At 38.1% G+C, this 13,742-nt stretch overlaps 1 protein-coding gene across 6 annotated transcripts in view; it reads right to left on the reverse strand.

Annotated features, from left to right (window-relative positions):
* Positions 1–13,742, reverse strand: part of GAPcenA (GTPase activating protein and centrosome-associated) — a 45,314-nt gene that overhangs the window by 16,365 nt on the left and 15,207 nt on the right. For 5 of the 6 annotated variants that reach the window (XM_034968132.2, XM_034968130.2, XM_034968131.2 and 2 more), the window contains exons 4-8: positions 7,549–7,678; positions 6,670–6,856; positions 5,663–5,862; positions 891–1,072; positions 141–266 (exon numbers count right to left, since the gene is read on the reverse strand). In XM_034968132.2, coding sequence (XP_034824023.1) covers positions 141–266; positions 891–1,072; positions 5,663–5,862; positions 6,670–6,856; positions 7,549–7,678 — 825 coding nt within the window. Of the gene's footprint in view, positions 1–140; positions 267–890; positions 1,073–5,662; positions 5,863–6,669; positions 6,857–7,548; positions 7,679–12,473; positions 12,885–13,742 lie in introns of those variants that run through there. The other variant, XM_069509917.1, reaches the window with a different exon arrangement.

Here is a 13,742-nt window from a genome sequence, read left to right on the forward strand (position 1 = left end):
TATTTACCAATAATGACTGAGAATAATTTATTTTTGACATAGGCAAATACAAAATTATAAACAAAGCTATCGAGAAATACAAAAGAAACGATAAATTGTGAAAATACAAAAAGTCAACAAAATATGAAGTTGTGACTGACCTGTGGATCGTCGCAGTCTGCTTGAACATTGTTTGACACCTGCGTCACATTTATGGTCACTTGTTTGTCTATACCTCCCCTTAGCTTGTAGCCGAGGCGCTCTTTGGGTACGTGGCTAAATGTGCCCTACAACAAAGTTATAAGGTTAATCTTTAACAAAGTATCAAAGGTTAAATTAAAGGAAACTATAAAAAGGTTCAAACCGGGACCTTTACGATGTCGAATGGCAAAACTATGTTTCACGAGGGAGTTGTAACTACATAATCGTCACCTTTATCTAATTTTACTACTATGTTTGGGAAGGCACCGAACAGACTTTTTTAGTTAAGGACCAGCACCTCGATTGCGGGAAACCTGCATCAATCATTATTACAATCTCAATTGTTGTGATTGGCAATTTGTGCAATTCTTGTTGTAACAATGCATTGTAGCCAATAGTGAGCGAGCGTCAACCAATCCGAGGTAATTGCGATCGTGACATTGTAGCTGTCATTCTCCATACCCATATGACGCTTAGTCGGTCTCAACGACCGAGACAGTGCTCTACAAATCTGCTGTTTTCTTCTAAAGATCGATGTTCATCACTTTTGGTCGCGTACTCTAAATATTTTGTTTCATTTTAGTTGACACAGAAAGAACCGGGTTTTGTCGTTACAAAGTGGATAAAATGCGTCGATAAAAGGTGTTCTCGCGGAGGTCATGCTAGACCTGTGTTGGAGAGATCTTGGCGTGAAACAGCACGAGTCCTACCTTAGCATCCGTCTCCTTAATATCCACAGTACATTCCAGGACGTGCATAAGTTGCATCGGAGGTGCGGCGGGCCCAATCCCCTCAGTAAGCGATCCGGTCATAGAGGGCGCTGCGCTCAAGTCTCCTGCAAGAGAAGACGCCATCGACCGTGGAATACGCTCGAATGCTTTAGCGAAACAACCTGAAAAAAAAACCAACAAAAACGATATTGAGCAAAATTACCCATTCCAATTTTTGTAAAACTTGTTTAGGGAATCAATAATGTTAACTCAAACTACTGGACGGATCGGGCTGGGCACAGAGATAGCTATTATGACATAGACATCCGCTAAGAAAGCATTTCGGAAAATTCAACCTTTAAGAGGGTTTGAAATAGTGGTTCGAAAATTGTGTAGTCAACGCGGGACGAAGTCACGGGTATAACTTAGTTCAATAATAATAAATAACAATAGTTTTAGTGCAACGTTATTGATGATGGCGATCAAAGTATTTACAGTCAAGAGTTCCTAGAACTATGGATAGAAGTAAGTACACGCTGCTGAAACTAAATGCAGTTAGCAATTATTCAATTGTTTTTATTCGATAAAAAGTTGATGCTTGGCGACTTTGTGGTGTATATGACGATGCAGTTTAAGATGGAAGGGGTAGATACGGCAATTTATTTAATCCTATTACAAAATTGACATATCCGGGAATCGAAAATGGGACATTCAATTAAATTCCAAAGGGCACTGCGCCAGAAAGGTCGTCATCGACTGTAGAAACACACTGTTAATAAAAAGTTGCCATATAATGTTATATCGTACTAGCAGATGCCCGCGACTTCGTACGCGTGGATTTAGGTTTTTAAAAATACCGTGGGAATTCTTTGGTTTTCCGGGATAAAAAGTAGCCTATGCCACTCTCCAGGTCATAAACTATACCCATGCAAAAAATTAGTAAACCAACAAACCAACAAAAAAACACACGTTCGCATTTATAATATGGGTACTGATTATTTAATGGACATTTCAAAATTCAAACCATATTATCAACAGAATAATGTGGGCGTAAACTCTGATAAAATACCTAAAGGTCGCAGCTGCAAGGACAAATGATACTTTCTATTCCATTTATCTGACTTAGGTGCATTTTACGCAAGAAAATGAAGCAGTTTGGAAAAATAAAATTCGTCAGTGATGTTGCTTACGAAAATCTATATATACCCTATCCGCTGAAAGAAATTAGTATAGCGCTCTTTGAAATGTAAGAAGCAAAACTCTCAATGGGCGCTAATCATTTTGAGTTTTCTAAATGAATTTCGAATGTTTTTTTGATAACATGTTTGATTGGTTGGTGGCTAAAAAAATTGTCGTGAAAAATTTAAATCCATAATGCTGACAGATAGTAAGTTGAAAAGAGACTATTAAGTTGAATAGGTAAGTCTAGAATTCTCACTTCAGTGTTCTATTGGGGCGGTTCGGGTTTGATCTTGGGCACGCATCTCAACTTTTCGGGAGTTACGTGGGTTTTAAGCAATTAAATATCACTTGCTTTACAGTGATGGAAAACGTGAGGAAAGCTGCATGCCTAAGAGTTCTACATAATGTTCTCAAAGGTGTGACTATATTCAATGATGTCTCTGTGATCAATAGGGTACTTGGCCAGCATGGTGGACTGTGGTTTAAACTCTTTCTCATTTTGAGAGTGGATCCGTGCGCAGTAGTGTACGCGACAGGTCGAGATGGCAAATTGGGGTGGGGACGCCACGCACACCCGCACAGTCCCCGCGTAACCTGGTGCAGGATACCGCGGGTGACGTGCAGGTGTGTTAGGTGTCCCCGCACCTCATACCTCGATTGCCATCTCGACCTGTCGCGTACTATATGCACCTTTATTTATAAGTAACTTCAAGTATATACCTTATGAATATAACTCTTTGTAATTAAGGCTACAAAAACACCTTTAAAGCAAAACAAATATTAACAACACAAAATCGACTGAACAAAAAAATTTAAATGATTAAACTAAGCAATCACAGTTTTTAAACATCTAAATGTACATCTAACAATAGCCGTCACATAAAAACCGACGAGCGGTCGACACTAAAGCCAGAAACTGTGTGAAACGAGCAATCCATTATCCAGATAAGAGTTTGACGAACTTACTCTGATTCATGAACGCGTTTTCGAAACAATAACAATTACACCTTTTTAGGGTTCCGTACCTCTAAAGGAAAACTGGAACCTTTATAGGATTACTTTGTTGTCTGTCTGTCTGTCTGTCTGTCAAGAAACCTACAGGGTACTTCCCGTTGACCTAGAATTATGAAATTTGGCAGGAAGGTAGATCTTATAGCTGACATTTGGGGGAAAATCTGAAAACCGTCAATTTATGCTTACATCACACAAAAATAAATTAATTGTGGTCATGAAATAATAATTAGTATTTTCAATTTTCTAAGTAAGATAACTATATCAAGTGGGTTATCATATGAAAGGTCTTCACTTGTGCATTCTAAAACAGATTTTTATTTATTTTTATGTATCATAGTTTTTGAATTATCCTGCAAAATGTCGAACAAGTACGACTGTAGTACGGAACCCTCATTGAGCAAGCCTGACTCGCACTTGGCCGGTTTTTTCATATTAGCCTGTTTATACAGCTTTGATATTAATTTAAACCCTCGTAGCTTTAGTTTTAAGTACATAATTAATTATCACCACTATATCATCTTACAAATTAACAATTTTGACCATCAGTAAGCGTAACCTATTCTGAATAAATAATTTGACTTTGACTTTGAATTTTGATTCAGCATTGTTTTCCTTTTAAATTTAAAACTGAGAGCCAAAGTTTAATGAAAAATATAAGTAAGTATATATCTACACTAATTTATAGTCTATACCTACGATGTAATATTATAAAGGGGTAATGTTTATAAGTTTTTTGTAGGAAGTAATTTCTGGAACTACTGAACCGATTTTGAAAATTCTTTCACCAGTAGAAAGCTATATTATTCCTGAGTGGCATAGGTTATATCTTATCTTATTTAAATATATAAAAAGGAAAAGGTAATTGACTGACTGATCTATCAGCGCACAGCTCAAACTACTGAACGAATCGGGCTGAAATTTGGCATGCAGATAGCTATTTTGACGTAGGCATCTGCTAAGAAAGGATTTTTGAAAATTTAATCCCTAAGAAGGTAAAATAGAGGTTTGAAATTTGTGTAGTGCACGCGGACGAAGTCGCGAGCATAAGATAGTTTTCAATAAAAATAGAGATCCTACGAAATTGTAATAAGCTACCCGTGCGAAGCCGGGGCGGGTCGCTTATTACAATACGCGGGTATGATATAATTAAAAAACCAATATGCTCAAAATATTGTACAAGTATGTCAATTTTTAGATCAAAATCATCATCACCATAACTAATGACTTTAATTTTCTTTCTAGGTATATACTTACAAGTTTTTATATTTTAGAAAATACTGCATTTTAAACTTGTTATAAAAACATTTAAATTGTGACCACTTTGATATAAAACCAGAATAAGGACGTGATAAAACAATATGTCACGTTATCTACAAAATAAAACTGTGTCCGTTAAAAACTACCATCAAGCTATTCCATTTTTTTTTAAATTATGCAATGATTTTAAACATCAATAGCTCAACGTTTATGTAGCGAAATATTAACGGAAATGTCTGTGATTTTGTCAAGATTTACTATAATTGTTTAGTGGGATGGTGTATAGAAAGGATTTCGTATTATTTAATGCGCTTAAAGGAAACCAATCTAAACAGTTCACTAGTCGTCTAATTATTATTACTTGATTGATATTTTCAAAAATATTGTTCAAATAACACGTTATCTAACTCAACTTTACCATGGATTTGACACCATATATTTTAATTATGCAATTACCACTCAAACTGAAACTAAAGCAGTCTAAAGGAGAAAGTTTTATCTAACAAATGACACTAATTTGGAACTTGTAACGGTTCATCAATTTTTGGGCCCAACGATGGTCGGTCTCCTTTGATAGGCTCAAAGAACTTAGAACATAGAGCCGTAATACCATTAAAAAATAAGCCTCGTAAAAGTAGTAAATAAAGACTATTATTCTTACCTGAATACAAAGAGAAATTAAATCAACAATTGTTTTTACTAAAGCTAACAATATGTATCAAAACATACGTGTAGAAGACAACGCAGATAGATGGTAACTATTCATCATTATTTGGACAGATCATTGTAACACAAATACTAAAATCATTTCAATCAATCGTAATAGACCGTGTAAATAGCTACTTAGCTTTGAGTTTATTCAATAAAGAACCTTATTACATTTTAATAAGGCTTATTACTAGTTATTTATTGCGCTATATGTTTCATTTAACAAATCATACAATATTATATACGACTAGCTGATGCCCGCGATTTCATCCGCGTGGATTTAGGTTTTAAAAATCCCGTAGGAACTCTTTGATTGTCCGGGATAAAAAGTACTTTCGCATTTATAATATCGGTAGTGATGTCTGTTTTGATAACAAATGAAATGATTCATTTGATTGAATGATTCATTCATTCAAATGATTCGGCGATGTGGCAGCGGTACACTGCAGACTCCTTGGTCTCGCCGTAAGACCACGTGAACGCGAATCACTTATAACATTAACTTACTTGACACTTGGTTGACCGCTTGCGATGTGGCAGCGGTACACTGCAGACTCCTTGGTCTTGCCGTGAGACCACGTGAACGCGAATCACTTATAATATCAACTTACTTGACACTTGGTTGACGGCTTCAGCGATATGGCAGCGGAACACATGGCAGCGGTACACTGCAGACTCCTTGGTCTCGCCGTGAGACCACGTGAACGCGAAGCACGAGGCGACGGGCGAGCCGGCCGCGCCTCGCGCGTAGAACGATATCCTGTTGACTGCATACCGCGTCATTACACTGTTGGTGTCCGCTTGGTATAATCTGTGGGCAATAATGTTTCAATTAAAATGTGCTTTAATAATATCAGTTTGCGGATTAAGTAAGAGTTGAAGAAGGAGCGCGCGAAACTTTTTAGGTGAAATCCATAGAGCGCACTCTGACTTTGCTTCGACTTACGACAGAGTTAAAACGAGACAGATGTATATCTATCGCATACATCTGTCCCGTTTCAACTCAATCTTAAGTCTGAGCAAAGTCAAAGTGCGCTCTATAGATCTCAGCCATAGTATGATAACATGATCTGTTTTAAGAATTCAATATGAGTGCCATTTTCAACTTTAAGGCATGTTTTAAACCAACACGTGGCGGGCTCGAGCCGTGCCACGTACGAGGCGCGGACGAGGCACGGATTCAAAACATCACGAACATTTCATATGAAGCAGTTTATGCTTCACTGTGCCGTGTCCGTGCACGGACGCCACACGGCCCGCGCCCGCCATGTGTTGGCATAAATCATCCCTTACAGGGTGCTGATTACGAAAATGACACACATTATCAAAACCAAGTCAGCCGACTTACATTTTTTTAAATCCGAAGTTACAACTATTCTTCCGCATGTATACAAGATACATGTACCCATTTTTTACGTAATAGTATAATTATTATAGATATTTATGTATATTATAAAATACTATATAAATATAAATTCTAGCTGTAAATACATATTATATGTGTGTTGACTGGGTGAGGCTACAATAGGTCTTTAATGATACCACTCGGACGTTGTTCCATGTTCGTGCAAAGAAGAACTAGAAAAAAACCCAGTCTGTGTTTTAAAAAAAAACTTACACGACAAGTCCTTGGGAGCACACTGGGATGGATATGGACACGGCAATACCATCTCTGTTCTCAGGCATCGAGCTCAGCTCCTTCATGATGCGCTGTATGTCCGTCTCCGACTTGGGGTCGGCAATGTTCTGAGCGCCCAGGTAACTGACGCCGCAGAACACTGTGCACTCCTGGTCCACATCTGATACTGGAAACAAATGTATGCGGGTATTACATCCTGCACCTAATAAATAGGCGTACACCGGCGCGCGGGGTAGTGTGATCCGTTTCCTCGCGTCGCACGCCCCACTGTATGACGCCTAAAAATTCCTATTGCGACGCGTCTTGCGTTTAACTTCAAAAACTACTATTTAATCGGCGCGGACTGTTCATGACGTTGATTATTTATTAATAAACACTAATATACAGGGGGTAACGGGGTGCACTAACATCTTAACACCCCAAATGTCAACCTCACCTGCACGCGGTGCCCCCTGCGAATCAGCGAACGAGGATATGACGGCCGAAGAATGGCGGGATAACACAGACCATCAGAGACGGGCAGCAGTGTCACTGGTGCGAAATGGCCAACAGCCCTGCGCTGACCAACCCGCCTGCCCAGCGTGGTCAGTATGGGCATTACTTCTAATGAGCAGCGCCAACAGACAAATGCCCCCAGTTCCCGGCAGCCCTGCTATTCCTGATTACGGTAAGGTGGTGGGGAGCGGGTGGATGAGGAAGGCTGAGGACCGTGTTTGGTGGCGTGCTCTTGGAAAGCCCTATGTCCAGCAGTGGACGCAAACAGGCTGATGGATTGGATTGGATTGGAATATACGCTTAAGTAAGTGTTTCCGGTTATCTCAAAAATTAAAAGAATAAATAATTAGTTAATCGTGTCACCTTCATCATCACTTTCAATAGGCTTCATGTGGTCGTGTTTCTCCGTAGGAGACGGCGTGGAGGTGTCCGCACTCCCAGACCCTTCTATCATCTCGTAGAACTTCGATCCGCCAACATGCCGGCACGAATCCTGCGCAAATGTTATTAAAAAGTTATTTTTAAGGTGCGGCATGTTGTTGTACTGCTTTATTATTAGACTACTAAACCCTTGAGCCATAAGAGCCATGTTTTGCATTCTTCTGTAAATAAGAACATGAGTAGATGTATTTTAAACAAAATTCCCCTTAAATCCGGTTTTTTAATTCCATTACTAACTAACATCATAATATGTTGAGTTGTTCTAAACAGATTCAATAATTTAAGTGAATTAAAGTAAGAGAAATTTAATCACAAGAATACTACGGAGTCTCGTGATTAAATTAGTTTTATCTACACTTAAATTTTTGAATTTGTTTCCTGGTGATAGTGTAATGATGCAGTCTAAGATGAAAGCGGGCTAACTTGGAATGGGTATGGTAGTTAGGGTAACCTATACCCGTTATCGGTTTCTACACGGCATTGCTTGGCGGCACGGTTTTGCCGGTAGGGTGCTATCGGTGGGTGCTAATTAGCTACGGCCGAAGTCTCTCACCAGACCAGACCAGAGGCAATTTGGAAATTATAAATCACCAAACTGCCCCTGCCGGGAATCGAAACCAGGAGTGTCCATTTAAGACTGTAGCATACACTATTGCACCAGGGGGTGTGAAAGTTTCGAACAATTTTGGATATGGACAGAGCTTATTAAACAGGGACATTACCATAGATACATATTACGTTGCGTATAAAATACGATCTTGTTGATTAAGACAGAAGATACAAAACACACGAGAGTAGAAAAGATGGCGCTCTACAAATATGACACAAATGCGGTCTTAGTCTTCACTATGGTATGGACGCGTACGTACAGTACGCGGCAGAAAGTAATGTACATCGACTTTTAGAAGGAGATAGCAGATTTGTAGAGCGTTGTCTCTGTCGTTGAGACCGACAAAACGACATATAGGTATGAATGACAGATACAATGAGAATGAAGCTGTGTTAGCCTAGTGGTTAGGACGTCCGCCTTCCAATCGGAGGTCGGGAGTTCGATCCCGGGCACGCACCTCTAACTTTTCGGAGTTATGTGCGTTTTTAAGTAATTAAAATATCACTTGCTTTAACGGTGAAGGAAAACATCGTGAGGAAACCTGCATGCCTGAGAGTTCTCCATAATGTTCTCAAAGGTGTGTGAAGTCTGCCAATCCGCACTTGGCCAGTGTGGTAGACTATGGCCAAAACCCTTCTCACTCTGAGAGGAGACCCGTGCTCTGTAGTGAGCCGGTGATGGGTTGATCATGATGATGATGATAACAGATACAACGCTCTAAAAAGCCGAAATGTCATTCTAAAGGCCGATGTACATTACTTTCTGCCGCGTACTGTAATATCTTTTTTCAGGTACTTAATATAATTTCATCGACCTATAACCACATCGAGAACAGATACGAAATAACCCGTTTCTAACAACCCTAATATTATGAAGACTCTGCAGTACTCTGCATTACGATTACGCATGATTATATGACGCCATATCCTATGTGTAATGTTTACCAATTTCAATCAAAGTACAGAGAGCAATCTCATCATAATCAAAATATCAACCATCTGTCTACGGAAAACACTTGAGAACTTCGTTCAAACACATTTTTTTAAAAAGAATATTAGCCATGTTAAATGACTAATATTCCCCCTTTCTATCCAACTAAGCGTCAGGCTTGTGCTAGGAGTAGGTACGACAATAGGGCAACGGGCGGGGTTTGAACCGTCAACCTTTCGGTTTTCAGTCCACTCCTTTACCGGTTGAGCTATTGAGGCTCTGAATAGCTCCTGATATAACCAGGAAAGACGTGACGTAGAAAGGCTCACAGGGAAGATCGAAGGAAAGAAGCTACGCGGATGTAGTCTGGACCAGTGAACTTAATTCTGGCATCTACTGTGCATATCAAACATAGGGGGGAGAACTGGCTGAGTTGGAAGAATGTCATAAAGAGGGCATTATCGGAAAGGAGCTACGATACTCACTCTTAGTAAAGAGGGAACGACACGAGGAGGGGTGATGTTACAGTTTATATAATAATTGTTCCCCTACATGATGAAGGCACTCTCACACTCAGGTCTTTGCACATTGGCGTCAAATTTTATGTTTTCTCTAAACTAAATTTAGAGTATCTGCATCTTTTTCTTTTTAATATTGCTAAAAAAGGACGGAAAATGAATATTAAATTATACTTTTTAGTGCTACTCTATAAAAACAAAAATTAACCTTCTTTTATTGCTAAAAATTTAACCTTTCTTTATTGCTAAAAAAGGACAGAAAATTAATTTTAAATTATACTTTTAAGACTCTATTTAGAGCTACTCTATAAAAACAAAAATAAATCTAAAGTCACTAGGTTTGACAGTTCTAAATTAAAGTAAATTTGTCTGTGCTTTTCTTATTACATTGGTAAAAAAAGATACGAGCACTCTAGAAGTTAGGTGCAATCAGAATCAGTACCGTTGAGGCTGATTCTCTTGTACACAATCTCTAAACAAAACTCACTAAGCAATAAGCGTAGCAAATTAATCTAAAGCTTCTTCATAAAAAAATCGTTAAAAAAACAATGTATTAGGCAGTTATAACTCATCAACATGCCGGCTATTGTTATGTATGAGGATTGAGGATAAAATAATATTATTTATACATTGCAATACAATTGTGGCTAATTCTGTCGTACACTATCTCTAAACTAAACTAAATTGACAAGTCTAAGGGCTTCACAACCCCCAGATAAACTTTATCTAACGAATAAAGGCTTTTGAATAGGAAATCTGCCAAAAATGTCAAATTTGTACATTTTATATAAAGTTTATCTGGTGATTGTGAAAAAGATCCTAAATCTGGTGCTATCCTTTTCCGCATGGATCATTATGAAAGGGATAGCAATAAAACACCTGTCATTTTGGGTTAGTTTAAATATTATGTGTACAAGAGAATTGGATATGCCTGTTTTTTTAGTTAGGTACATGACAAATATCAGCATGAGAAGCCCACGCCCAAGGAGATTTCGGTTCTATAGCTTCTTTATGCCCGAAATAAGGCGTTGTCGTGTGCAGTAAATTAACAAACCACTCTTTGTGTTTTGTAATGAAAAAACATCGTTATAAGAGCGTTCTTTATATCTGGGAATTTTCGATTCTAAGGAGTCTTTATACCAAAATAAAACAAACGGTTTTCGCTGCAAAGTGATAAGTCAATTTGACTTATGTATTGACTAGCTGATGCCCGCGTCTTCGTCCGCGTGGATTTAGGTTTTTAAAAATCCCATGGGAACTTTTTGATTTTCCGGGATAAAAAGGAGCCTATATCTCTCTCCAGGTCTTAAACTATACCCATGCAAATCACGTCGATCCGTTGCTCCGTTGCGACGTGATTGAAAGACAAACCAACAAACCATTAAACAAACACACTATCACACTTATAATATGGGTAGTGATTATTTTAATTAAATTCACAGAAATTCAATTTTAGAATAGAAATTTAATTTCTAAATAAATAAATATATATTTTAAAGTAAGTAGTTCAGAGAAAGCGATCAAATTAGGGAGAAACATTTTGAATGATGCTCAAAATTCAAATATTTTTCTGTTAAGTTTTTCTGGGTAATTTCAGGATTCCATAGTTCATCTCTTTTTCTACGATTTAAATTAATAAGAACCTTGTACACTGCATGCGACGTCCTCCCAAAAGTCATTATGGGCACTTTCATACATACACTTTACAAAACAACTAGTATCAAAAAATAAATTATTTCAAATTACAGTTCAAAAATTAATTTAGTCCTGTCACCGTTCAATGGCCGTCGTTTGAATACTAAACAGTACACAGTGCAAGATCTGATTCACCCAGCCTACTGACGCCCAAGTTATCATATGCTCGGTTAGGTATTTCAAGTGTACGTCATAATTATATTTTACTTGATAATGTTCTAATTAAAGGGATGTTTGTAAAGTTTTGTGCCACTGTTGCCATGGGAACAACTGGTGGGCCAACCATTATTTCACTAATTTCATTTCAGGTTTCATTAATGTAACTATTTGAATCGAAATATATAAAAGGAAAAGGTGATTGACTGACTGACTGATCTATCAAGGCACAGCTCAAGCTACGAGACGGATCGGGCTGAAATTTGGCATACAGATAGCTATTATGACGTAGACATCCGCTAAGAAAGGATTTTTGGAAATTCAACCCTTAAGTGGGTGAAATAGGGGTTCGAAATTTGTATAGTCCACATAAGCTAGTATGTATTAAAAGTAAACAAACTACCTACTGCAAATATAAGAAACTAGATGATGCCCGCGCATTCGTCCGCATGGATATAGGTTTTTTTAATCCCGTGGGAACTCCTTAATTTTTAGGGATAAAAATTAGGCTATGTCCGTCCCTGTGATGTACGCTAACTCTGTACCAAATTTCATCAAAATCGGTTGAACGGTTGGGCCGTGAAAAGCTAGCAAATAGACAGACACACTTTCACATTTATAATATTAGTATGGATTAGCCGATGCTCACGACTTTGTTTGCGTGGATTAAGGTTTTTAAAAATTCCGTGGGAACTCTATGATTTTCCGGGATAAAAAGAAGCTTATGCCACTCTCCAGGTCCAACTATAACCATGTAAATACCTCGTCGATCCGTTGCTCCGGGACAAACCAACAAAAAACACACTTTCTCATTTACAATACGGGTAGTGATAACAATCTAATTAAATTAGGTTTTTATAAAATTAAGTACAATAATGTATTATGTATTCCTTAAATCGAATTTGTATGAATTAAAAAAAAATTAACAGAAATCTCACCTTCACGATCGTAATCATTGTTCATCTAATTAATGAAACATACGAAATTCCAAACCTTGTTCGAGTATCGTTAACACAGGTTCATCGTAACATCACAAAAATTCAAGTCTAAAATTAAACGTCTATGCAATACAATGTTTTAACTAGGAAAACCACAATTAAAGTGCAAAAATTAAACCATTATAGTGCCTTCAAGGAAAAAAAATATGATAAAGACTATTAATTTATTTTTTGGTTGTCACGGCAAACCTACTCGACGAAATATTGTTTTTTAATTAAGGTCAACTAATCAAAAATCACACACTAAAAACAGAGATAACAAACGCCTTCCATCATTCCTTGATTCCTTAGAAAAAATCAGAATATGAGTAACAATTTGAAGTAAAGGTGACCGAAGCGTCAAGGCGGTCCGGTAACAAGCTCAACACGCGCACAATGGACGGAATCAAAACAACTCGACAATTAACGTCCACGAGCTCCGATTGGGTGTGCGATAAAATTTAAGTCGGTATTCACGTCAGTTTAGTTCACCACCTAAGGGCGCAACGCTTATAGATGGAGTGGAGTAGCGCCGAGGCGCGGCTTCTTCATCTATCAAGTTAAACACAGTTTATATAAAATAGTTATAAAGTATACAGTAGCCAGCAAGAAATATTGTACATCAAACTTTAGAATGTGATTTCGCCTTTGTAGAGCGTTGTCTCTGTCATTCATATCTGTGACGTTTTGTCGGTCTCAACGACAGAGACAACGCGCTACGAAGCCGCTACCTCTTTCTAAATGTCGATATACAATATTTCTGTGGCGTACTGTACCTATACTGAAATATGACTACATATATATTTTTACATATGGTTGAAATTATTAGATACTAGCTGGCCCGGCGAACTTAGTACCGCCTAACAGTCGATTCTTATTCAGGCAATTTTTTAAATTTTTCTCTCCGTTAGAACCATTCTCGTACTTCAAGGAATATATTATAAAAAAGAATTAGCGAAATCGGTTCAGCTGTTCTCGAGATTTGCGATCAGCAACACATTCAGCGATTCATTTTTATATATAGAGATAATGAAAATGAGCGCACTAAAGCGCATTCGCACTTGTCACCGAGGCGGTTTTAACCCATAATATAACATTGCATCGCCACTCGGCGCATTGCGCCTATACTTTGCATTGTGCCGCCTTGACTCTATTCTACTCAACACCTTCTCGCCACGCCTCGACTCCACTCGCCACCACTACTCGTCACTTACGCTCGGTCTGCGCTGA

Source organism: Maniola hyperantus, chromosome 4 (assembly GCF_902806685.2).
Source record: "Maniola hyperantus chromosome 4, iAphHyp1.2, whole genome shotgun sequence".
In the NCBI taxonomy this organism is placed as follows: domain Eukaryota; kingdom Metazoa; phylum Arthropoda; class Insecta; order Lepidoptera; family Nymphalidae; genus Maniola; species Maniola hyperantus.